At 44.0% G+C, this 27,112-nt stretch overlaps 1 protein-coding gene across 1 annotated transcript in view; it reads left to right on the top strand.

Moving 5' to 3' along the window:
- The window catches only part of LOC129813405 (microtubule cross-linking factor 1-like), a 123,204-nt gene that overhangs the window by 27,237 nt on the left and 68,855 nt on the right, over positions 1–27,112 (top strand). Inside the window, exons 5-9 of the mRNA XM_055865741.1 lie at positions 4,656–4,826; positions 10,329–10,433; positions 13,655–13,888; positions 17,515–17,682; positions 19,256–19,423. Of these exons, the coding sequence (XP_055721716.1) occupies positions 4,656–4,826; positions 10,329–10,433; positions 13,655–13,888; positions 17,515–17,682; positions 19,256–19,423 (846 nt within the window). The remainder of the gene's footprint in view (positions 1–4,655; positions 4,827–10,328; positions 10,434–13,654; positions 13,889–17,514; positions 17,683–19,255; positions 19,424–27,112) is intronic.

Genomic DNA, 27,112 nt, shown 5'->3' on the forward strand with positions numbered 1-27,112 from the left:
CTCATGGTTCATATGGTCTGCTTTACCCCCTCTACTCTGACTATAGGACTCATGGTTCATATGGTCTGCTTTACCCCCTCTACTCTGACTATAGGACTCATGGTTCATATGGTCTGACTATAGGACTCATGGTTCATATGGTCTGCTTTACCCCCTCTACTCTGACTATAGGACTCATGGTTCATATGGTCTGCTTTACCCCCTCTACTCTGACTATAGGACTCATGGTTCATATGATCTGCTTTACCCCCTCTACTCTGACTATAGGACTCATGGTTCATATGGTCTGCTTTACCCCCTCTACTCTGACTATAGGACTCATGGTTCATATGGTCTGCTTTACCCCCTCTACTCTGACTATAGGACTCATGGTTCATATGGTCTGACTATAGGACTCATGGTTCATATGGTCTGCTTTACCCCCTCTACTCTGACTATAGGACTCATGGTCCATATGGTCTGCTTTACCCCCTCTACTCTGACTATAGGACTCATGGTCCATATGGTCTGCTTTACCCCCTCTACTCTGACTATAGGACTCATGGTTCATATGGTCTGCTTTACCCCCTCTACTCTGACTATAGGACTCATGGTCCATGTGATCTGCTTTACCCCCTCTACTCTGACTATAGGACTCATGGTTCATATGATCTGCTTTACCCCCTCTACTCTGACTATAGGACTCATGGTTCATATGGTCTGCTTTACCCCCTCTACTCTGACTATAGGACTCATGGTTCATATGATCTGCTTTACCCCCTCTACTCTGACTATAGGACTCATGGTTCATATGGTCTGACTATAGGACTCATGGTTCATATGGTCTGCTTTACCCCCTCTACTCTGACTATAGGACTCATGGTTCATATGGTCTGCTTTACCCCCTCTACTCTGACTATAGGACTCATGGTTCATATGGTCTGACTATAGGACTCATGGTTCATATGGTCTGCTTTACCCCCTCTACTCTGACTATAGGACTCATGGTTCATATGGTCTGCTTTACCCCCTCTACTCTGACTATAGGACTCATGGTTCATATGATCTGCTTTACCCCCTCTACTCTGACTATAGGACTCATGGTTCATATGGTCTGCTTTACCCCCTCTACTCTGACTATAGGACTCATGGTTCATATGGTCTGCTTTACCCCCTCTACTCTGACTATAGGACTCATGGTTCATATGGTCTGACTATAGGACTCATGGTTCATATGGTCTGCTTTACCCCCTCTACTCTGACTATAGGACTCATGGTCCATATGGTCTGCTTTACCCCCTCTACTCTGACTATAGGACTCATGGTCCATATGGTCTGCTTTACCCCCTCTACTCTGACTATAGGACTCATTTTTTATTTTTATTTTTTTATTTCACCTTTATTTAACCAGGTAGGCTAGTTGAGAACAAGTTCTCATTTGCAACTGCGACCTGGCCAAGATAAAGCATAGCAGTGTGAACAGACAACAACACAGAGTTACACATGGAGTAAACAATAAACAAGTCAATAACAATGGTTCATATGATCTGCCTATAGGACCCCCTTGGGCTGGGTGTGTTATATACTGTAACTCAACTAACATCTACTACAAACAACTAAATAAACAGCTGCAACAAGCAAACCCTCTTGTCAAGCACGAAAGCTGTGGTCCGTCCACATTTCTGAAAGAAAGGAATGAAGTTTAAAATCAAGTGGAATGATTAAAACTGGAAATGAAGTTAAAATCCTGTTGAACGTTAATGTTAAAGGGGATGGCTGTATAAAACATATCTTCATGAGAGGACTATGAACAGTATGAACCATGAGTCCTATAGTCAGAGTAGAGGGGGTAAAGCAGACCATATGAACCATGAGTCCTATAGTCAGAGTAGAGGGGGTAAAGCAGACCATATGAACCATGAGTCCTATAGTCAGAGTAGAGGGGGTAAAGCAGATCATATGAACCTACTAATGCCTTATACTATTAGGACCCTCAGATGTTCACCTGTTTGTTTGTTGTTGGTAGTTATTATTATTATTATTATTTATCCATGATTTGTATGCACTTTTTGCACTAATATGCATTGCTGTCGTAAGTAGTATGACAAAGTAGTACATGGTAGATTTCATTTTGAAATCTCATATGCTATGAATAACCTATTGATGAAACCTGAGGGAATAGGGCTTGGATTTCTTTCTTTGTTGTTTTCTTTGTTTGGATTTACAATTGACATGCTAGAAGATTTCAGTTGTCTTATTACTGGGATCAGTTTTTATATACAGAGCATTCGGAAAGTATTCAGACCCCTTCACTTTTTCCACATTTTGTTACCTTACAGCCTTATTCTAAAATGTATTAAAAAACAGGTTTATATTCTCCATCGATCTACACACAATACCCCATAATGACATCACAATACCCCATAATGACATCACAATACCCCATAATGACAAAACAAAAACAGGTTTTTAGAATAAAATATAAATATATATATTTACATTTACATAAGTATTCAGACCCTTTACTCAGTACTTTGTTGAAGCACCTTTGGCAGCAATTACAGCCTTGAGTCTTCTTGGGTATGACGCTACAAGCTTGGCACACCTGTATTTGGGGAGTTTCTCCCATTCTTCTCTGCAGATCCTCTCAAGCTCTGTCAGGTTGGATGGGGAGCGTTGCTGCACAGCTATTATCAGGTCTCTCCAGAGATGTTCGATCGGGTTCAAGTCTGTGCTCTGGCTGGGCCACTCAAGGACTTTCAGAGACTTGTCCCGAAGCCACTCCTGCGTTGTCTTGGCTGTGTGCTTAGGGTCATTGTCCTGTTGGAAGGTGAACCTTCACCCTAGTCTGAGGTTTTCATCAAGGATCTCTCTGTACTTTGCTTCCCTGCCACTGAGAAACATCCCCACAGCATGATGCTGCCACCACCATGCTTCACTGTAGGGATGGTATTGGCCAGGTGATTAGCGGTGCCTGGTTTTCTCCAGATGTAACGCTTGGCATTCACGCCAAAGAGTTCAATCTTGGTTTCATCAGACCAGATAATCTTGTCCTTTGTGTGCCTTTTGGCAAACTCCAGGCAGGCTGTCATGTGCTTTTTAACGAGGAGTGGCTTCTGTCTGGCCACTCTACCATAAAGGCCTGATTGGTGGAGTGCGGCAGAGGTGGTTGTCTTTCTGGAAGTTTCTCCCATCTCTACAGAGGAACTCTGGAGCTTGGTCAGAGTGACCATCGGGTTCTGACCAAGATATGTGCCTTGACACAATCCTGTCTCGGAGCTCTACGGACAATTCCTTCGACCTCATGGCTTGGTTTTTTTCTCTGAATTGCACTGTCAACTGTGGGACCTTATATAGACAGGTATGTGCCTTTCCAAATCATGTCCAATCAATTGAATTTAGGTGGACTCCAATCGAGTTGTACAAACATTCCCCAGGAATGATGATTAATGGAAACAGGATGCACCTGAGCTCAACGTAGAGCCTCATAACATAGGGTCTGAATACTTATTTGTTATAAATTATCAAATTTCTAAAAACCTGTTTTCGCTTTGTCATTAGGGGGTATTGTGGGGTATTGTGATGTCATTATGGGGTATTGTGATGTCATCATGGGGTATTGTGTGTAGATTGATGAGGAACATGTTTTATTTAATCCATTCTAGAATAAGGCTGTAACGTAACAAAATGTGGAGAAAGTCAAGGGGTCTGAATACTTTCCGAATGCACTGTAACTAGTGGTCAGGAAAATCCTTCACTGCTGTCATTCATTGTTTACTCTCTCCTGTGAACGTGCCTGTGCTGTACTGTTCCGCCACAAATTGACAGACAGTCCGATCAGCGAAATATGCGTTAAGGCGGGACTCCCGAACCTCCAATGGTTGTGGAGATGTAACCCGATATCCCAGAGTCACCTGACGCCAACTGAATAGAAGCAGGAAAGAGAAGTGATTTGTCCTAACAGAAGTTGATTCATAAGCAAATGACCTTGATATGTCTTGACAAAACAATATGGGGACTTAACTTTTTTAAATTTATTTTAAAGAATAAAAGCATTTCACATGTGTAAAGTTAAGATCTAAGCTGCGTTATCTTTTCTTACTGCTTCTACTGCATGGGCTTCTGGCATGCGTTTAGCATGTGGTGAGTTAGCTGAAGCTAACCAGCGGTGGTATCTATTCTGTGTAGCAGCAGTCGGGTTTGGACTCATGTATCCCTCATTGCATGCGCTTCATAACCAGTGTTTTTGCATTCTTCCCCCCCCCCCTCCCCCAATCCCTCTTTTTTTTCCTCCTTCTCTTTGTGTTCCCTCCATCCTTCAGATGTTTCAACCCATCATGCTGTTCATCCTCGTTCTAGTCCTCTTCTCGTCTCTCTCGTACGCCGTGGTCTTTAAGTTGCTCTTTCTCTTTGCTCTTTTCTTCGTTCTCTAACTCGTCTGTTCTGTTTTCGTTTTTTAGTATAATTTTCCACCCTTGGCTTTATCCTCTTATTTTTTTATTTTTTTGCTTTTTTTAAATTCCTCCTGCTGTTTGTTTATTGTCATTCGTCCGTTTGTTCGTTTACCCACCAATCCGCTTCATGCACTCCCCTCCCCCCCTCCCCCCTCCATCCCCTCTGTCCCCACACCCACACACCTTCCCTCACCTGTCACCCCCTGACCCCCACCCCCCCAGTCACAGTCCGGTGCGAGGGATGAGCTGGAGTGGCGTCTAGGACAGGAGCGAGCCGTGGAGACCCAGGGCCAGAGCCAGGGGGCTCTTCCTCAGGGTCCGGCCCAGAACAGGGGAGCCATCCTGGGACACACTAAATACCACAGGCCCCCCCTGGCTTCTTTAAGACCTGAGGTCAGTGCCTCTTTCATCTCCCTACCTCCCTCCCTTCTCCCTTGTAGTAGGACTAGATGAGGACAGACACCTGTGTAAAGTTTACACTAAGGTTTACACTACAGTGTAAAGTTTACACTAAGGTTTACACTACAGTGTAAAGTAAAGATTAAGGGCGTATGTGCGTAGAGTTATTAAGATATTTCGAAAAGATTTCTTAGCTCAAATGCTTTGACTGCGTGTCTTACAGAGGCACGCATTTAGACATGAGTCAAGTACAGGTGCCAAATTCTTGAATGTTCTTCATGAAACTTGATCAACGTGGCGTTTTTTTTAAAACATTTTGGCCAGTGTCACGATGACGACCGTTACAGCCAGGGGGGTGAGGTGTGGAGGATAGGAGACACATTTTATAGTAATGGTTGAACTATAATTAACAAGGTTCCAGGTCTCACTTTAATACTATCCTGTCAAGGGTTTGTATTTTAGAGCCGGGTTGGTACCAGTACTCGAGCTTTAATATTATCCTGTCAAGGTTTGTATTTTAGAGCCGGGTTGGTACCAGTACTCGAGCTTTAATACTATCCTGTCAAGGTTTGTATTTTAGAGCCGGGTTGGTACCAGTACTCGAGCTTTAATATTATCCTGTCAAGGTTTGTATTTTAGAGCCGGGTTGGTACCAGTACTCGAGCTTTAATATTATCCTGTCAAGGGTTTGTATTTTAGAGCCGGGTTGGTACCAGTACTCGAGCTTTAATACTATCCTGTCAAGGTTTGTATTTTAGAGCCGGGTTGGTACCAGTACTCGAGCTTTAATACTATCCTGTCAAGGTTTGTATTTTAGAGCCGGGTTGGTACCAGTACTCGAGCTTTAATATTATCCTGTCAAGGTTTGTATTTTAGAGCCGGGTTGGTACCAGTACTCGAGCTTTAATACTATCCTGTCAAGGTTTGTATTTTAGAGCCGGGTTGGTACCAGTACTCGAGCTTTAATACTATCCTGTCAAGGTTTGTATTTTAGAGCCGGGTTGGTACCAGTACTCGAGCTTTAATACTATCCTGTCAAGGTTTGTATTTTAGAGCCGGGTTGGTACCAGTACTCGAGCTTTAATACTATCCTGTCAAGGTTTGTATTTTAGAGCCGGGTTGGTACCAGTACTCGAGCTTTAATATTATCCTGTCAAGGTTTGTATTTTAGAGCCGGGTTGGTACCAGTACTCAAGCTTTAGAAAAGCATAGGCTAAAAGTATCTGTTCTCAGCGCCGACCCACTTCAACCCTCTAAAGCGAAGTCCGTTGTTATCTAACACAAAGCCACTCAGTCCAACATGGCATCAGGTAACACTCCAGCCCACAGTCACAGTTATCTGATGAGCATGATCTCTCACGTCATTCACACTCTCTCTTTTTCTGTCTCTATTTTTAGTTCTGTTTTGAATCACAACAGTCGCTCCCCTGACCACAAAATATTGATTTCCAACCTTTTTGATTTGTAATTGGGTTGTTTTTGCTGGATATTCTGATTCCCGTTGAACCCTTCTTGGAAAGGACAGTACTGTTTTCAGATTGCTGATTGTCTGTTTTTATTGGTACCTCTGAATTGACAAGTATTGTTTTTAACTAGAAATCCTCCTCATATCCAATAGTTGAGCTAATTTCTGTTAAATGTGTTTCTTGATGTCATGTTATCGACTATGATTGTTCTGTTCTAGGGCAGGGTATATGTGACTGAGGTCAAGAAGGTGAGTTTATGTCAAATTTCCAAGATTGTTTATTTAAAAAAAAAAAACTTTTTTAATTTTATTGAAGTACAGACTCAGAGCTTCTAAATGGTAGATCATAAAATCAATCAATCAAATGTATTTATAAAGCCCTTCTTACATCAGCTTATGTCACAAAGTGCTTATACAGATACCCAGCCTAAAACCCCTAACATCAAGCAATGCAGGTGTAGAAGCAGGGTGGCTAGGAAAAACTCCCTATAAAGGCAGGGAACCTAGGAAGAAACCTAGAGAGGAACCAGGCTCTGAGGGGGTGGGCCAGTCCTCTTCTGGCTGTGACAGAAAGTATAATGAACGGGTTATCCCACTTTGGAGACAAGTTGGAGATTAAATTCCCTTCCATGAACGTCCGTCCCACTTTCTACAGAGCTCTTCTGTGTTTAGACCCATTTAGCATGGTCATAAGCCTTAGTCCTACCCATCTCTTTAAGGATTTGACATGTAAAAGCAAGAGGTCAAGTAGCCTCTCTATTATTATCCCCTCTCCGTTATCTCAGCCAATCATGGATCCTGACTTTCTCCCGACATACTGTAACCTCAGTGCATTCTCCTTGGCTAAACTAGGCTCCAAATTTAACATTTTGTATTCCTGTTATTAACAGAATCCCAGACCAGTTTTGTAACGAAGGCATATGTCACGCCCTGACCGTAGAGAGCGTTTTATGTCTCTATTTTGGTTTGGTCAGGGTGTGATTTGGGGTGGGCATTCTATGTTCCTTTTTCTATGATTTGTATTTCTGTGTGTTTGGCCGGGGTGTGGTTCTCAATCAGAGGCAGCTGTCTATCGTTGTCTCTGATTGAGAACCATACTTAGGTTGCCTTTTCCCACCTGTCTGGGTGGGTAGTTGTCTATGTGTAGTTGCATGTCAGTTATGTATAGCTTCACGTTCGTTTTGTTAGTTTGTTTTAGTGTTTCATTCGTTAATTAAAATAGAATATATTCACATCACGCTGCGCCTTGGTCTCCTCACTACGACGAACGTGACAGCATATAATAGTTCACATGTTCGGAAAAAAGGCGTTATTTGACGTCAAAAGCCTACAATCCTGAATCTGGTCACATATTGACTGTTGGCTTGACATACAGGAAGTTCTCAAATGTTATGACACAGCAAGCGTGCTATTTGTCCTTACGTCACATAAAGTATATTGCCTCTAAGTCTGCATAGTGTCACGTAATTATAGCATTGACAAAAACACTCTGACCAGGGATGTGCTTTCTCTAATATGGGATTTCAGTTTCCCCTCTAACATAATCTCTGAAGCGGAGAGAGTGAATGAATGAGAGGATGGATGTAAAAGCAGCTTTGGTATAGGAGGATTAGTGCTCTGTGTGATTTACATTTGACATTGACAGAGAGGGAGAGAAAGGGGGAGGAGAAAGGAATGGAGGGAGAGAGGGAGATGGAGAGAGAGGGGGGATTCCAGGACAATTCTACTAATGAGGTTTGAAGACATGTCCCCTAAGAACACAGTCCCATTAGAACACAGTCCCATTAGAACACAGTCCCATTAGAACACAGTCCCATTAGAACACAGTCCCATTAGAACACAGTCCCAATAGAACACATGTCCCCTAAGAACACAGTCCCATTAGAACACAGTCCCATTAGAACACAGTCCCATTAGAACACAGTCCCATTAGAACACAGTCCCATTAAAACACAGTCCCATTAGAACACAGTCCCAATAGAACACAGTCCCATTAGAACACAGTCCCAATAGAACACAGTCCCATTAGAACACATGTCCCCTAAGAACACAGTCCCCTAAGAACACAGTCCCATTAGAACACATGTCCCCTAAGAACACAGTCCCAATAGAACACAGTCCCATTAGAACACAGTCCCAATATAACACAGTCCCATTAGAACACAGTCCCATTAAAACACAGTCCCATTAGAACACAGTCCCATTAGAACACAGTCCCAATAGAACACAGTCCCATTAGAACACAGTTCCATTAGAACACAGTCCCATTAGAACACAGTCCCATTAAAACACAGTCCCATTAGAACACAGTCCCAATAGAACACAGTCCCATTAGAACACAGTCCCATTAGAACACAGTCCCATTAAAACACAGTCCCATTAGAACACAGTCCCAATAGAACACAGTCCCATTAGAACACAGTTCCATTAGAACACAGTCCCATTAGAACACAGTCCCATTAGAACACAGTCCCATTAGAACACAGTCCCATTAGAACACAGTCCCATTAGAACACAGTCCCATTAGAACACAGTCCCATTAGAACACAGTCCCAATAGAACACAGTCCCAATAGAACACAGTCCCATTAGAACACAGTCCCATAATAAGTATGTAGGTTTAATGATGAAGGATGGAGTACTGTACTGTAGAGTCTGTAGGTATCTAGATAATACTGAGGGTTTAATGATGACTGATGGAGTACTGTACAGTCTGTAGGTATCTAGATAATACTGAGGGTTTAATGATGAAGGATTGAGTACTGTACTGTACAGTCTGTAGGTATCTAGATAATACTGAGGGTTTAATGATGACTGATGGAGTACTGTACAGTCTGTAGGTATCTAGATAATACTGAGGGTTTAATGATGACTGATGGAGTACTGTACAGTCTGTAGGTATCTAGATAATACTGAGGGTTTAATGATGACTGATGGAGTACTGTACTGTCTGTGGGTATCTAGATAATACTGAGGGTTTAATGATGACTGATGGAGTACTGTACAGTCTGTAGGTATCTAGATAATACTGAGGGTTTAATGATGACTGATGGAGTACTGTACAGTCTGTAGGTATCTAGATAATACTGAGGGTTTAATGATGACTGATGGAGTACTGTACAGTCTGTAGGTATCTAGATAATACTGAGGGTTTAATGATGACTGATGGAGTACTGTACAGTCTGTAGGTATCTAGATAATACTGAGGGTTTAATGATGACTGATGGAGTACTGTACAGTCTGTGGGTATCTAGATAATACTGAGGGTTTAATGATGACTGATGGAGTACTGTACAGTCTGTAGGTATCTAGATAATACTGAGGGTTTAATGATGACTGATGGAGTACTGTACTGTCTGTAGGTATCTAGATAATACTGAGGGTTTAATGATGACTGATGGAGTACTGTACAGTCTGTAGGTATCTAGATAATACTGAGGGTTTAATGATGACTGATGGAGTACTGTACAGTCTGTAGGTATCTAGATAATACTGAGGGTTTAATGATGACTGATGGAGTACTGTACAGTCTGTGGGGTTACAGACAAATCCCACTAACTTTCACAAAATGTCCTGGTCTGGATTTCCTGATCATTCCCTTCTGATTCTGGGCAATCTTCTAACCGGGATTTCTGGGAATTTGGGAAAAGTTACCAGACTTTTGCAACCCTTAGACTAAAGGCATTATGAAAGGCACAACTTTTACACATAGAGTCAAACTTGAGGTTCATGCATGTCTTTTTTGTTTTAGCATTGACGTCAATGGTAAATCTCGAGTTATGCCCACAGATTTCAAGTAAGCATTTTGCCCATTGTGGAGTTAGCCTGGCTACCAGTCTGTTTAGCTGACATTTCACTCCTTGTACGCTGTGTCATTGCCAAACTTTGGTGCCCAGGCTATTATGGAGGTGTGTTTGGCCTGTTCTGAGGTTTACTGTGTTGAGGGGTACAGCTCTGAGGGTTACTGTGTTGAGGGGTACAGCTCTGAGGGTAACTGTGTGTTGTCCGGTTCATGTTTTTGGGGGGGTACAGCTACGCGACACAGCTGGGGCAGAGATGCAGTTCCGACTGGATCACGATCGCAGGTTGAGGCCTGGACAGGAGGACAGAGAGGCCTTCTCTGGGACCATGGCACAGGTAATGTACTGGTACAGCTTGACTCATAGTCAGTAACAGGTAATGTACTGGTACAGCTTGACTCATAGTCAGTAACAGGTAACGTACTGGTACAGCTTGACTCATAGTCAGTAACAGGTAAAGTACTGGTACAGCTTGACTCATAGTCAGTAACAGGTAACGTACTGGTACAGCTTGACTCATAGTCAGTAACAGGTAAAGTACTGGTACAGCTTGACTCATAGTCAGTAACAGGTAAAGTACTGGTACAGCTTGACTCATAGTCAGTAACAGGTAATGTACTGGTACAGCTTGACTCATAGTCAGTAACAGGTAAGGTACTGGTACAGCTTGACTCATAGTACCAGGTAAAGTACTGGTACAGCTTGACTCATAGTCAGTAACAGGTAAAGTACTGGTACAGCTTGACCCATAGTCAGTAACAGGTAAATTACTGGTACAGCTTGACTCATAGTCAGTAACAGGTAAAGTACTGGTACAGCTTGACCCATAGTCAGTAACAGGTAAAGTACTGGTACAGCTTGACCCATAGTCATTAACAGGTAAATTACTGGTACAGCTTGACTCATAGTCAGTAACAGGTAAATTACTGGTACAGCTTGACTCATAGTCAGTAACAGGTAAAGTACTGGTACAGCTTGACTCATAGTAACAGGTAAAGTACTGGTACAGATTGACTCATAGTCAATAACAGGCAATGTACTGGTACAGCTTGACTCATAGTCAGTAACAGGTAAAGTACTGGTACATCTTGACTCATAGTCAGTAACAGGTAAAGTACTGGTACAGCTTGACTCATAGTACCAGGTAAATTACTGGTACAGCTTGACTCATAGTCAGTAACAGGTAAAGTACTGGTACAGCTTGACTCATAGTAACAGGTAAAGTACTGGTACAGCTTGACTCATAGTTAGTAACAGGTAAAGTACTGGTACAGCTTGACTCATAGTCAGTAACAGGTAAAGTACTGGTACAGCTTGACCCATAGTCAGTAACAGGTAAATTACTGGTACAGCTTGACTCATAGTCAGTAACAGGTAAAGTACTGGTACAGCTTGACTCATAGTCAGTAACAGGTAAAGTACTGGTACAGCTTGACTCATAGTACCAGGTAAAGTACTGGTAAAGCTTGACTCATAGTCAGTAACAGGTAAAGTACTGGTACAGCTCGACTCATAGTCAGTAACAGGTAAAGTACTGGTACAGCTCGACTCATAGTCAGTAACAGGTAAAGTACTGGTACAGCTTGACTCATAGTCAGTAACAGGTAAAGTACTGGTACAGCTTGACTCATAGTCAGTAACAGGTAAAGTACTGGTACAGCTTGACTCATAGTCAGTAACAGGTAAAGTACTGGTACAGCTTGACTCATAGTCAGTAACAGGTAAAGTACTGGTACAGCTTGACCCATAGTCAGTAACAGGTAAAGTACTGGTACAGCTTGACCCATAGTCAGTAACAGGTAAAGTACTGGTACAGATTGACTCATAGTAACAGGTAAAGTACTGGTACAGCTTGACTCATAGTCAGTAACAGGTAAAGTACTGGTACAGCTTGACTCATAGTAACAGGTAAAGTACTGGTACAGCTTGACTCACTCTAACAGGTAAAGTACTGGTACAGCTTGACTCATAGTAACAGGTAAAGTACTGGTACAGCTTGACTCATAGTTAGTAACAGGTAAAGTACTGGTACAGCTTGACTCATAGTCAGTAACAGGTAAAGTACTGGTACAGCTTGACTCATAGTCAGTAACAGGTAACGTACTGGTACAGCTTGACTCACTCTAACAGGTAAAGTACTGGTACAGCTTGACTCATAGTACCAGGTAAAGTACTGGTAAAGCTTGACTCATAGTCAGTAACAGGTAAAGTACTGGTACAGCTCGACTCATAGTCAGTAACAGGTAAAGTACTGGTACAGCTCGACTCATAGTCAGTAACAGGTAAAGTACTGGTACAGCTTGACTCATAGTCAGTAACAGGTAAAGTACTGGTACAGCTTGACTCATAGTCAGTAACAGGTAAAGTACTGGTACAGCTTGACTCATAGTCAGTAACAGGTAAAGTACTGGTACAGCTTGACTCATAGTCAGTAACAGGTAAAGTACTGGTACAGCTTGACCCATAGTCAGTAACAGGTAAAGTACTGGTACAGCTTGACCCATAGTCAGTAACAGGTAAAGTACTGGTACAGATTGACTCATAGTAACAGGTAAAGTACTGGTACAGCTTGACTCATAGTCAGTAACAGGTAAAGTACTGGTACAGCTTGACTCATAGTAACAGGTAAAGTACTGGTACAGCTTGACTCATAGTAACAGGTAAAGTACTGGTACAGCTTGACTCATAGTCAGTAACAGGTAAAGTACTGGTACAGCTTGACTCATAGTAACATGTAAAGTACTGGTACAGCTTGACTCATAGTCAATAACAGGCAATGTACTGGTACAGCTTGACTCATAGTCAGTAACAGGTAAAGTACTGGTACAGCTTGACTCATAGTACCAGGTAAATTACTGGTACAGCTTGACTCATAGTAACAGGTAATGTACTGGTACAGCTTGACTCATAGTCAGTAACAGGTAATGTACTGGTACAGCTTGACTCATAGTACCAGGTAAATTACTGGTACAGCTTGACTCATAGTAACAGGTAAATAACTGGTTACAAAGGGTCATGTCCTTTAGATAGTTGTACTATGTATAAATCCAGGAGTTTTCTCTCTGAGATCTGGTTAAAGGCTCAGAGTTTTTCCTGGTTCCCTCTCCACCTAACTACCCACCTCCATGAAGAAATACTTGATAAAAACAATAAAATATATGCCATACATCAGTACATTTCACCTGTACTCCTCTCTGTTCCCCTCTCTATCTCCCCCCTATCACCCCTCCTCCTCCCTGTTCCTCTCTCTATCTCCCCCATCACCCATCCTCCTCCCTGTTCCTCTCTCTATCTCCCCCCTATCACCCCTCCTCCTCCCTGTTCCTCTCTCTATCTCCCCCATCACCCATCCTCCTCCCTGTTCCTCTCTCTATCTCCCCCCCATCACCCCTCCTCCTCCCTGTTCCCCTCTCTATCTCCCCCCTATCACCTCTCCTCCCCCCTGTTCCCCTCTATATCTCCTCACCTATCACCCCCTCCTCCTCCCTCTCTTATCCCCCCCTCCCTCCCTCCCTCCCTCCCTCCCGCCTTCCCCATCCCTACCTCTCTCCCCACCAGGATGAGGAACGGAGGCGGCTGGAGGTGCAGGGTGTGAAGCCCAGAGGAGGTCTGGATCTGACGGGCCTGCAGGCCCACGAGGCTCCCTGGGTCCAGGAGAGAACCCTACTGCAGCAGGAGGTCCAGTTGTTCAGACACAACACCGTCATCTTCTATATGAAGCTACGCTGGATCCTCATGCACTGGAGGCTGGGGAAGAGGACAGAGACCGGGGAGGAGACAGCACACTCAGAGGTGAGGTGACTGGCTAGAGGCTGAACCCCAGGTAGTTTAGTCTGGAGGCTGGGGAAGAGGACAGAGACCGGGGAGGAGACAGCACACTCAGAGGTGAGATGACTGGCTAGAGGTAGAGGCTGAACCCCAGGTAGTTTAGTCTGGAGGCTGGGGAAGAGGACAGAGACAGGGGAGGAGACAGCAGACTCAGAGGTGAGATGACTGGCTAGAGGTAGAGGCTGAACCCCAGGTAGTTTAGTCTGGAGGCTGGGGAAGGAGACAGCACATACTTGCCCAACCCTTCTAGAAAGCTGCTGAATATGTATCCTCAATCCTATTTATTTATTTATTTTTTATTTCACCTTTATTTCACCTTTATTTAACCAGGTAGGCTAGTTGAGAACAAGTTCTCATTTACAACTGCGACCTGGCCAAGATAAAGCAAAGCAGTGCGACATAAACAACAACACAGAGTTACACATGGAATAAACAAAACATATAGTCAATAAACAATAGAAGAAATGTCTATATACAGTGTGTGCAAATGAGGTAAGATGAGGGAGGTAAGGCAATAAATAGGCCATATTGGCAAAATAATTACAATTTAGCAATTAAACACTGGAGTGATAGAGACTGGAGTGATAGATGTGCAGAAGATGAATGTGCAAGTAGAGATACTAGGGTGCAAAGGACCAAAAAAACAACAACAAAAAACAGTATGGGGATGAGGTAGTTGGATGGGCTCAATACAGATGGGCTGTGTACAGGTGCAGTGATCTGTGAGCTGCTTTAACAGCTGGTGCTTAAAGTTAGTGAGGGAGATCTGAGTCTCCAGCTTCAGTGATTTTTGCAATTTGTTCCAGTCATTGGCAGCAGAGAACTGGAAGGAGATGCTGCCAAAGGAGGAATTGGCTTTGGGGATGACCAGTGAGATATACCTGCTACGGGTGGGTGTTGCTATGGTGACCAGTGAGCTGAGATAAGGCGGGGCTTTACCTAACAGAGACTTATAGATGACCTGTAGCCAGTGGGTTTGGCGACGAGTATGAAGCGAGGGCCAGTCAACGAGAGCATACAGGTTGCAGTGGTGGGTAGTATATGGGGCTTTGGTGACAAAATGGACGGCACTGTGATAGACTGCATCCAATTTGCTGAGTAGAGTGTTGGAGGCTATTTTGTAAATTACATCGCCGAAGTCAAGGATCAGTAGGATGGTCAGTTTTACGAGGGTATGTTTGGCAGCATGAATGAATTAGTTTTTTTGGCGAAATAGGAAGCCGATTGGAGATGCTTAATGTGAGTCTGGAAGGAGAGTTTACAGTCTAACCAGACACAGGTATTTGTAGTTGTCCACATATTCTAAGTCAGAACCGTCCAGAGTAGTGATGCTGGACGGGCGGACAGGTGCGGGCAGTGATCGGTTGAAGAGCATGCATTTAGTTTTACTAGCATTTAAAAGCAGTTGGAGGCCAGGGAAGGAGAGTTGTATGGCATTGAAGCTCGTCTGGAGGTTTGTTAACACAGTGTCCAAAGAAGGGCCAGATGTATAGAGAATGGTGTCGTCTGCGTAGAGGTGGATCAGAGAATCACCAGCAGCAAGAGCAACATCGTTGTTGTATACAGAGAAAAGAGTCGGTGTCACGACTTCCGCCGAGGTCGGCTCCTCTCCTTGTTCGGGCGGCGATCGACGTCACCGGCTTTCTAGTCATCGCCGCTCCATTTTTCATATATCCATTTGTCTTGTCTTGTTTACATACACACCTGGTTTTCATTTCCCAATCAAGCTACTTATATTTAACCCTCTGTTTTCCATCATGTTTTGTGTGTAATTGTTTTCATGTTATGTGATGTTAGTTTAGGCGCTTTACTTTTATGTTTGTTCTCTGTATGCTCTCATGTTTGGAACTATAATAAAAGTGTGTCTGTTTATTATACTCTGCTCTCCTGCACCTGACTTCGCCTCCAATACACCTATTGACAGTCGGCCCGAGAATTGAACCCTGTGGCACCCCCATAGAGACTGCCAGATCCGGACAACAGGCCCTCCGATTTGACACACTGAACTCTGTCTGAGAATGCAGTGAATGACAGAGTCGAAAGCCTTGGCCAGGTCGATGAATACAGCTGCACAGCATTGTCTCTTATTGATGGTGGTTATGATATCGTTTAGGACCTTGAGCGTGGCTGAGATGCACCCATGACTAGCTTGGAAACCAGATTGCATAGCGGAGAAGGTACGCTGGGATTCGAAATGGTCGGTGATCTGTTTGTTAACTTGGCTTTCAAAGACCTTAGAAAGGCAGGGTAGGATAGATATAGGTCTGTAGCAGTTTGGGTCTAGAGTGTCTCCCCCTTTAAAGAGGGAGATGACCGCGGCAGCTTTCCAATCTTTGGGGATCTCAGACGATACGAAAGAGAGGTTGGACAGGCTAGTAATAAGGGTTGCAACAATTTCGGCGGATCATTTTAGAAAGAGAGGGTCCAGATTGTCTAGTCCTGCTGATTTGTAAGGGTCCAGATTTTGCAGCTCTTTCAGAACATCAGCTATCTGGATTTAGTTGAAGGAGAAATGGGGGAGGCTTGGGCAAGTTGCTGTGTGGGGTGCAGGGCTGTTGGCCAGGGTAGGGGTGGCCAGGTGGAAAGCATGGCCAGCCGTAGAAAAATGCTTATTGGAATTCTCAATTATCGTGGATTTATCGGTGGTGGCAGTGTTTCCTAGCCTCAGAGCTGTGGGCAGCTGGGAGGAGGTGCTGTAACCATGAAAACATTTCTGACAGTGGTTGGGATTTCTCCGGAGCCACTCCACACAGGCTCTAAACCATCCAATCAAACCAACTATCAACAAACCAAAAGTCAGTCAATCACTTAGGAGAGTAGGATTGAGCGGAGTACATTTGGTTAGACCAATCAGTGAATAACAGCAGGGCTGGAGAAGAAGCCTGCATTCCCAATAGTTTTCCAGGAGGAGGGTTGACATCTAGCTCAAAATCACTTAGCAGTGTAGGATTGGCTTGTTTGATTGGTCAACTGAGTGATTGATTGACCGACTTTCAGTTTGTTGGTTGGTTAGTTAGTTTATTGGTGTACTGCTCCTTTCCTTGCTTTGTTATTGGCTATAATAACCTTGTTATTGTTGGCTATAATAACCTTGTTATTGTTGCTATAATAACCTTGTTATTGTTGACTATAATAACCTTGTTATTGTTGACTATAATAACCTTGTTATTGTTGCTGTAATTACCTTGTTATTGTTGGCTATAATAACATTGTTATTGTTGCTATAATAACCTTGTTATTGTTGACTGTAATAACCTTGTTATTGTTAGCTATAATTACCTTGTTATTGTTGGCTATAATAACCTTGTTATTGTTGCTATAATAACCTTGTTATTGTTGGCTATAATTACCTTGTTATTGTTGGCTATAATAACCTTGTTATTGATGGCTATAATTACCTTGTTATTGTTGCTATAATAACCTTGTTATTGTTGGCTATAATAACCTTGTTATTGTTGGCTATAATTACCTTGTTATTGTTGCTATAATTACCTTTTTATTGTTGCTATAATTACCTTGTTATTGTTGCTATAATTACCTTTTTATTGTTGCTATAATTACCTTGTTATTCCATGTCTTTGTTGTCGCAGTATGAGAAGTTGGAGGGTATTCCAGAGCTGATCTTGGAGCACGGAGAGGGAGAGACGGAGAGAGAGGACAGGGACAGGTCGTGTACCCCGCTACCCCAGAGAGACAGCCCCGACCCAGACCCCACAACCCAACTCCACTCCACTGCACGCCTGCAGCACCAGACACAGGTAGGGTACAATGGATATCTAGCTGTTGATACACTCCAACCCTGGATTAAACCCTGGATTAAACCATGGATTAAACCCTGGATTAAACCCTGGATTAAACCATGGATTAAACCCTGGATTAAACCCTGGATTAAACCATTGATTAAACCCTGGATTAAACCCTGGATTAAACCCTGGATTAAACCCTGGATTAAACCCTGGATTAAACCCTGGATTAAACCATGGATTAAAAGGCACTTTGGATGAGTGCAAAGTCTGTTCAAGTCCAATGGAGTTCAATGATCCCAGAGCATGTTATACAACAGACCACAACAGACCACAACAGAACACGTTATAGAACAGACCACAACAGAACACGTTATAGAACAGACCACAACAGAGACAAGAACATGTTATACAACAGACTACAACAGAGACTAGAACATGTTATACAACAGACCACAACAGAGACTAGAACATGTTATACAACGGACCACAACAGAACATGGTATAGAACAGACCACAACAGAGACTAGAACATGTTATACAACAGACCACAACATAGACTAGAACATGTTATACAACAGAACATGTTATACAACAGACCACAACAGACCACAACAGAGACTAGAACATGTTATACAACAGACCTCAACAGACCACAACAGAGACTAGAACATGTTATACAACTGACCACAACAGACCACAACAGAGACTAGAACATGTTATACAACAGACCACAACATAGACTAGAACATGTTATACAACAGAACATGTTATACAACTGACCACAACAGACCACAACAGAGACTAGAACATGTTATACAACAGACCTCAACAGACCACAACAGAGACTAGAACATGTTATACAACTGACCACAACAGACCACAACAGAGACTAGAACATGTTATACAACAGACCTCAACAGACCACAACAGAGACTAGAACATGTTATACAACTGACCACAACAGACCACAACAGAGACTAGAACATGTTATACAACAGACCTCAACAGAGACTAGAACATGTTATACAACAGACCTCAACATAGACTAGAACATGTTATACAACTGACCACAACAGACTACAACAGAGACTAGAACATGTTATACAACAGACCTCAACAGAGACTAGAACATGTTTTACAACAGACCACAACAGAACATGTTATACAACAGACCACAACAGAGACTAGAACATGTTATACAACAGAGCACAACAGAACCTTGTACTAACGTACATATTATCCATCAAGCCAGAATATAGTATGAGCTTTTATGGTGTGTTGTGTGTAGAAACAGTTGACATTATTAGGTAAATGGATAGATCTCCTTCATATCTTAAATAAATGAATGATCCGGTTTCATTCTTCCTACCCCACTTCCTCCCCCTCTTCCTCCCCCACTTCCTCCCCCTCTTCCTCCCCCTCTTCCATCCCCCGCTCCTCCTCCTCTTCCTCCCCCGCTCCTCCCCCGCTCCTCCTCTCTCGCCTCCCCCACTTCCTCCCCCGCTCCTCCCCCGCTCCTCCTCTCTCGCCTCCCCCTCTTCCTCCCCCGCTCCTCCCCTCTTCCTCCCCCGCTCCTCCTCTCCAGGCGGGTGAGAACCGTAGGGTGCTCCAGGCGGTGCGCTCCCTGTTAGAGGAGTTCAGGTCGGAGTTGAGGGAGGAGGAGAACAGGAGGTGCCAGCTGCAGCAGAACTACGCTAACGACAAGGCTTCCTGGGAGGTCAAATGGGCAGAGATGAAGTGTCACGTCGCTCAGGTAACAGACAGACAGACAGACAGACAGACAGACAGACAGACAGACAGACAGACAGACAGACAGACAGAGAGAGAGAGAGAGAGAGAGAGAGAGAGAGAGAGAGAGAGAGAGAGAGAGAGAGAGAGAGAGAGAGAGAGAGAGAGAGAGAGAGAGAGAGAGAGAGAGAGAGAGAGAGAGAGAGAGAGAGAGAGAGAGAGAGAGAGAGAGAGAGAGAGAGAGAGAGAGAGAGAGAGAGAGAGAGGCAGAGAGAGAGAGAGAGAGAGAGAGAGACTCAGACTCTCTTTCTGTTTCACAATACAGGCTGCTGGAGAGAGATGCTCCAAAATACACCACTATATCACAGATGTCTCACCCCTGGTTGAAATATTCCATTGATTATGTTGTTCCCTTTCTGTTGTTCCCTTCAGAACTGCTTAAATTACATTTAGTAGTTCCTTTGAAATATTAGCACACTCTTAGAAAAAAGGGTTCCATAAGGTTTATTTGGCTGTCCCCATAGGAGAACCCTTTTTTGGTTCCAGGTGTTGGCTTTGGGAATGACCAGTGAAATATACCTACTGGAGCGTGTGCTACGGGTGGGTGTTGCTATGGTGACCAGTGAGCTGAGATAAGGCGGGGCTTTACCTAGCAGAGACTTATAGATGACCTGGAGCCAGTGAGTTTGGCGACGAATCTGTAGCGAGGGCCAGCCAACGAGAGCCTACAGGTCACATTGGTGGGTAGTATATGTGGCTTTGGTGACAAAACGGATGGCACTGTGATAGATTGCATCCAGTTTGTTGAGTAGAGTGTTGGAGGCTATTTTGTAAATGGCATCGCCGATGTCAAGGATCGGTAGGATAGTCAGTTTTACGAGGGTATGTTTGGCAGCATGAGTGAAGGATGCTTTGTTGCGGAATAGGAAGCCGATTCTAGATTTAATTTTGGATTGGAGATGCTTAATGTAAGTCTGGAAAGAGAGTTTACAGTCTAACCAGACACCTAGATATTTGTAGTTGTCCACATATTCTAAGTCAGAACCGTCCAGAGTAGTGGTGCTAGTCGGGCGGGTGCGGGCAGCGATCGGTTGAAGAGCACGCATTTAGTTTTACTAGCATTTAAAAGCAGTTGGAGGCCACGGAAGGAGTGTTGTATGGCATCGAAGCTCGTTTGGAGGTTTGTTAACACAGTGTCCAAAGAAGGGCCAGATGTATACAGAATGGTGTCGTCTGTGTAGAGGTGGATCAAGGAATCACCAGCAGCAAGAGTGACATCATTGATATATACAGAGAAAAGAGTCGGCCCGAGAATTGAACCCTGTGGCACCCCCATAGAGACAGCCAGAGGTCTGGCCCTCCGATTTGACACATTGAACTCTATCTAAGAAGTAGTTGGTGAACCAAACGAGGCAATCATTTGAGAAACCAAGGCTATTGAGTCTGCCGAAAAGAATACGATAAGAATTCGATAAGAATACGATAAGAATTACGTCTCCGTAATCTAGCATGGGTAAGAGGGTCATCTGAATCAGGGTTAGTTTGGCAGCTGGGGTGAAAGAGGAGCGATTACGATAGAGGAAACCAAGTCTAGATGTAACTTTAGCCTGCAGCTTTGATATGTGCTGAGAGAAGGACAGTGCACCATCTAGCCATACTCCCAAGTACTTGTATGAGGTGACTAGCTCAAGCTCTAAACCCTCAGAGGTACTAATAACACCTGTGGGAAGAGGGGCCTTCACCAAAATCAACCCAAGTCACGTCTTTTCCCATGAGTATGCTGTATAAAATAGGAATTAGTGAAGGCAAGCCAAGTTGATAATCTCACTGAAGATATTATCAACAACAGCAAAACCCCATTCGACAGACTGATTGTAGTCAGGTCATCTGACAGACTGATTGTAGTCAGGTCATACGACAGACTGATTGTAGTCAGGTGATCTGACAGACTGATTGTAGTCAGGTGGTCTGACAGACTGATTGTATTCAGGTCATCTGACAGACTGATTGTAGTCAGGTCATCTGACAGACTGATTGTAGTCAGGTCATCTGACAGACTGATTGTAGTAAGGTGGTCTGACAGACTGATTGTATTCAGGTCATCTGACAGACTGATTGTAGTCAGGTCATCTGACAGACTGATTGTAGTCAGGTCATCTGACAGACTGATTGTAGTCAGGTCATCTGACAGACTGATTGTAGTCAGGTCATCTGACAGACTGATTGTAGTCAGGTCATCTGACGGACTGATTGTAGTCAGGTCATCTGACAGACTGATTGTAGTCAGGTCATCCGACAGACTGATTGTAGTCAGGTCATCTGACAGACTGATTGTAGTCAGGTCATCTGACAGACTGATTGTAGTCAGGTCATCCGACAGACTGATTGTAGTCAGGTCATCTGACAGACTGATTGTAGTCAGGTCATCCGACAGACTGATTGTAGTCAGGTCATCCGACAGACTGATTGTAGTCAGGTCATCTGACAGACTGATTGTAGTCAGGTCATACGACAGACTGATTGTAGTCAGGTGGTCTGACAGACTGATTGTAGTCAGGTGGTCTGACAGACTGATTGTATTCAGGTCATCTGACAGACTGATTGTAGTCAGGTCATCTGACAGACTGATTGTAGTCAGGTCATCTGACAGACTGATTGTAGTCAGGTGGTCTGACAGACTGATTGTATTCAGGTCATCTGACAGACTGATTGTAGTCAGGTCATCTGACAGACTGATTGTAGTCAGGTCATCTGACAGACTGATTGTAGTCAGGTGGTCTGACAGACTGATTGTAGTCAGGTCATCTGACAGACTGATTGTAGTCAGGTCATCCGACAGACTGATTGTAGTCAGGTCATCTGACAGACTGATTGTAGTCAGGTCATCTGACAGACTGATTGTAGTCAGGTCATCCGACAGACTGATTGTAGTCAGGTCATCTGACAGACTGATTGTAGTCAGGTCATCCGACAGACTGATTGTAGTCAGGTCATCCGACAGACTGATTGTAGTCAGGTCATCTGACAGACTGATTGTAGTCAGGTCATCTGACAGACTGATTGTAGTCAGGTCATCTGACGGACTGATTGTAGTCAGGTCATCTGACGGACTGATTGTAGTCAGGTCATCTGACAGACTGATTGTAGTCAGGTCATCTGACGGACTGATTGTAGTCAGGTCATCTGACGGACTGATTGTAGTCAGGTCATCTGACAGACTGATTGTAGTCAGGTCATCCGACAGACTGATTGTAGTCAGGTCATCTGACAGACTGATTGTAGTCAGGTCATCCGACAGACTGATTGTAGTCAGGTCATCCGACAGACTGATTGTAGTCAGGTCATCCGACAGACTGATTGTAGTCAGGTCATCCGACAGACTGATTGTAGTCAGGTCATCCGACAGACTGATTGTAGTCAGGTCATCTGACAGACTGATTGTAGTCAGGTCATACGACAGACTGATTGTAGTCAGGTGATCTGACAGACTGATTGTATTCAGGTCATCTGACAGACTGATTGTAGTCAGGTCATCTGACAGACTGATTGTAGTCAGGTCATCTGACAGACTGATTGTAGTCAGGTGGTCTGACAGACTGATTGTATTCAGGTCATCTGACAGACTGATTGTAGTCAGGTCATCTGACAGACTGATTGTAGTCAGGTCATCTGACAGACTGATTGTAGTCAGGTCATCTGACAGACTGATTGTAGTCAGGTCATCTGACAGACTGATTGTAGTCAGGTCATCTGACGGACTGATTGTAGTCAGGTCATCTGACAGACTGATTGTAGTCAGGTCATCCGACAGACTGATTGTAGTCAGGTCATCTGACAGACTGATTGTAGTCAGGTCATCTGACAGACTGATTGTAGTCAGGTCATCCGACAGACTGATTGTAGTCAGGTCATCTGACAGACTGATTGTAGTCAGGTCATCCGACAGACTGATTGTAGTCAGGTCATCCGACAGACTGATTGTAGTCAGGTCATCTGACAGACTGATTGTAGTCAGGTCATCTGACGGACTGATTGTAGTCAGGTCATCTGACGGACTGATTGTAGTCAGGTCATCTGACGGACTGATTGTAGTCAGGTCATCTGACAGACTGATTGTAGTCAGGTCATCTGACGGACTGATTGTAGTCAGGTCATCTGACGGACTGATTGTAGTCAGGTCATCTGACAGACTGATTGTAGTCAGGTCATCCGACAGACTGATTGTAGTCAGGTCATCTGACAGACTGATTGTAGTCAGGTCATCCGACAGACTGATTGTAGTCAGGTCATCCGACAGACTGATTGTAGTCAGGTCATCTGACAGACTGATTGTAGTCAGGTCATCTGACAGACTGATTGTAGTCAGGTCATCTGACAGACTGATTGTAGTCAGGTCATCTGACAGACTGATTGTAGTCAGGTCATCTGACGGACTGATTGTAGTCAGGTCATCTGACAGACTGATTGTAGTCAGGTCATCCGACAGACTGATTGTAGTCAGGTCATCTGACAGACTGATTGTAGTCAGGTCATCTGACAGACTGATTGTAGTCAGGTCATCCGACAGACTGATTGTAGTCAGGTCATCTGACAGACTGATTGTAGTCAGGTCATCCGACAGACTGATTGTAGTCAGGTCATCCGACAGACTGATTGTAGTCAGGTCATCCGACAGACTGATTGTAGTCAGGTCATCTGACAGACTGATTGTAGTCAGGTCATACGACAGACTGATTGTAGTCAGGTGGTCTGACAGACTGATTGTAGTCAGGTGGTCTGACAGACTGATTGTATTCAGGTCATCTGACAGACTGATTGTAGTCAGGTCATCTGACAGACTGATTGTAGTCAGGTCATCTGACAGACTGATTGTAGTCAGGTCATCTGACAGACTGATTGTAGTCAGGTCATCTGACAGACTGATTGTAGTCAGGTCATCTGACGGACTGATTGTAGTCAGGTCATCTGACAGACTGATTGTAGTCAGGTCATCCGACAGACTGATTGTAGTCAGGTCATCTGACAGACTGATTGTAGTCAGGTCATCTGACAGACTGATTGTAGTCAGGTCATCCGACAGACTGATTGTAGTCAGGTCATCCGACAGACTGATTGTAGTCAGGTCATCTGACAGACTGATTGTAGTCAGGTCATCCGACAGACTGATTGTAGTCAGGTCATCCGACAGACTGATTGTAGTCAGGTCATCCGACAGACTGATTGTAGTCAGGTCATCTGACAGACTGATTGTAGTCAGGTCATACGACAGACTGATTGTAGTCAGGTGGTCTGACAGACTGATTGTAGTCAGGTGGTCTGACAGACTGATTGTATTCAGGTCATCTGACAGACTGATTGTAGTCAGGTCATCTGACAGACTGATTGTAGTCAGGTCATCTGACAGACTGATTGTAGTCAGGTCATCTGACAGACTGATTGTAGTCAGGTCATCCGACAGACTGATTGTAGTCAGGTCATCTGACAGACTGATTGTAGTCAGGTCATCTGACAGACTGATTGTAGTCAGGTCATCCGACAGACTGATTGTAGTCAGGTCATCTGACAGACTGATTGTAGTCAGGTCATCCGACAGACTGATTGTAGTCAGGTCATCCGACAGACTGATTGTAGTCAGGTCATCTGACAGACTGATTGTAGTCAGGTCATCTGACGGACTGATTGTAGTCAGGTCATCTGACGGACTGATTGTAGTCAGGTCATCTGACAGACTGATTGTAGTCAGGTCATCTGACGGACTGATTGTAGTCAGGTCATCTGACGGACTGATTGTAGTCAGGTCATCTGACAGACTGATTGTAGTCAGGTCATCCGACAGACTGATTGTAGTCAGGTCATCTGACAGACTGATTGTAGTCAGGTCATCCGACAGACTGATTGTAGTCAGGTCATCCGACAGACTGATTGTAGTCAGGTCATCTGACAGACTGATTGTAGTCAGGTCATCTGACAGACTGATTGTAGTCAGGTCATCTGACAGACTGATTGTAGTCAGGTCATCTGACAGACTGATTGTAGTCAGGTCATCTGACGGACTGATTGTAGTCAGGTCATCTGACAGACTGATTGTAGTCAGGTCATCCGACAGACTGATTGTAGTCAGGTCATCTGACAGACTGATTGTAGTCAGGTCATCTGACAGACTGATTGTAGTCAGGTCATCCGACAGACTGATTGTAGTCAGGTCATCTGACAGACTGATTGTAGTCAGGTCATCCGACAGACTGATTGTAGTCAGGTCATCCGACAGACTGATTGTAGTCAGGTCATCTGACAGACTGATTGTAGTCAGGTCATACGACAGACTGATTGTAGTCAGGTCATACGACAGACTGATTGTAGTCAGGTGGTCTGACAGACTGATTGTATTCAGGTCATCTGACAGACTGATTGTAGTCAGGTCATCTGACAGACTGATTGTAGTCAGGTCATCTGACAGACTGATTGTAGTCAGGTCATCTGACAGACTGATTGTAGTCAGGTCATCTGACAGACTGATTGTAGTCAGGTCATCTGACGGACTGATTGTAGTCAGGTCATCTGACAGACTGATTGTAGTCAGGTCATCCGACAGACTGATTGTAGTCAGGTCATCTGACAGACTGATTGTAGTCAGGTCATCTGACAGACTGATTGTAGTCAGGTCATCCGACAGACTGATTGTAGTCAGGTCATCTGACAGACTGATTGTAGTCAGGTCATCCGACAGACTGATTGTAGTCAGGTCATCCGACAGACTGATTGTAGTCAGGTCATCTGACAGACTGATTGTAGTCAGGTCATACGACAGACTGATTGTAGTCAGGTGGTCTGACAGACTGATTGTAGTCAGGTGGTCTGACAGACTGATTGTAGTCAGGTGTTCTGACAGACTGATTGTATTCAGGTCATCTGACAGACTGATTGTAGTCAGGTCATCTGACAGACTGATTGTAGTCAGGTCATCTGACAGACTGATTGTAGTCAGGTCATCTGACAGACTGATTGTAGTCAGGTCATCTGACAGACTGATTGTAGTCAGGTCATCCGACAGACTGATTGTAGTCAGGTCATCTGACAGACTGATTGTAGTCAGGTCATCCGACAGACTGATTGTAGTCAGGTCATCCGACAGACTGATTGTAGTCAGGTCATCCGACAGACTGATTGTAGTCAGGTCATCTGACGGACTGATTGTAGTCAGGTCATCTGACAGACTGATTGTAGTCAGGTCATCCGACAGACTGATTGTAGTCAGGTCATCTGACAGACTGATTGTAGTCAGGTCATCTGACAGACTGATTGTAGTCAGGTCATCCGACAGACTGATTGTAGTCAGGTCATCCGACAGACTGATTGTAGTCAGGTCATCCGACAGACTGATTGTAGTCAGGTCATCTGACAGACTGATTGTAGTCAGGTCATACGACAGACTGATTGTAGTCAGGTGGTCTGACAGACTGATTGTAGTCAGGTGGTCTGACAGACTGATTGTATTCAGGTCATCTGACAGACTGATTGTAGTCAGGTCATCTGACAGACTGATTGTAGTCAGGTCATCTGACAGACTGATTGTAGTCAGGTGGTCTGACAGACTGATTGTATTCAGGTCATCTGACAGACTGATTGTAGTCAGGTCATCTGACAGACTGATTGTAGTCAGGTCATCTGACAGACTGATTGTAGTCAGGTCATCTGACAGACTGATTGTAGTCAG

This window comes from Salvelinus fontinalis, chromosome 16 (genome assembly GCF_029448725.1).
Source record: "Salvelinus fontinalis isolate EN_2023a chromosome 16, ASM2944872v1, whole genome shotgun sequence".
NCBI classification, from domain to species: domain Eukaryota; kingdom Metazoa; phylum Chordata; class Actinopteri; order Salmoniformes; family Salmonidae; genus Salvelinus; species Salvelinus fontinalis.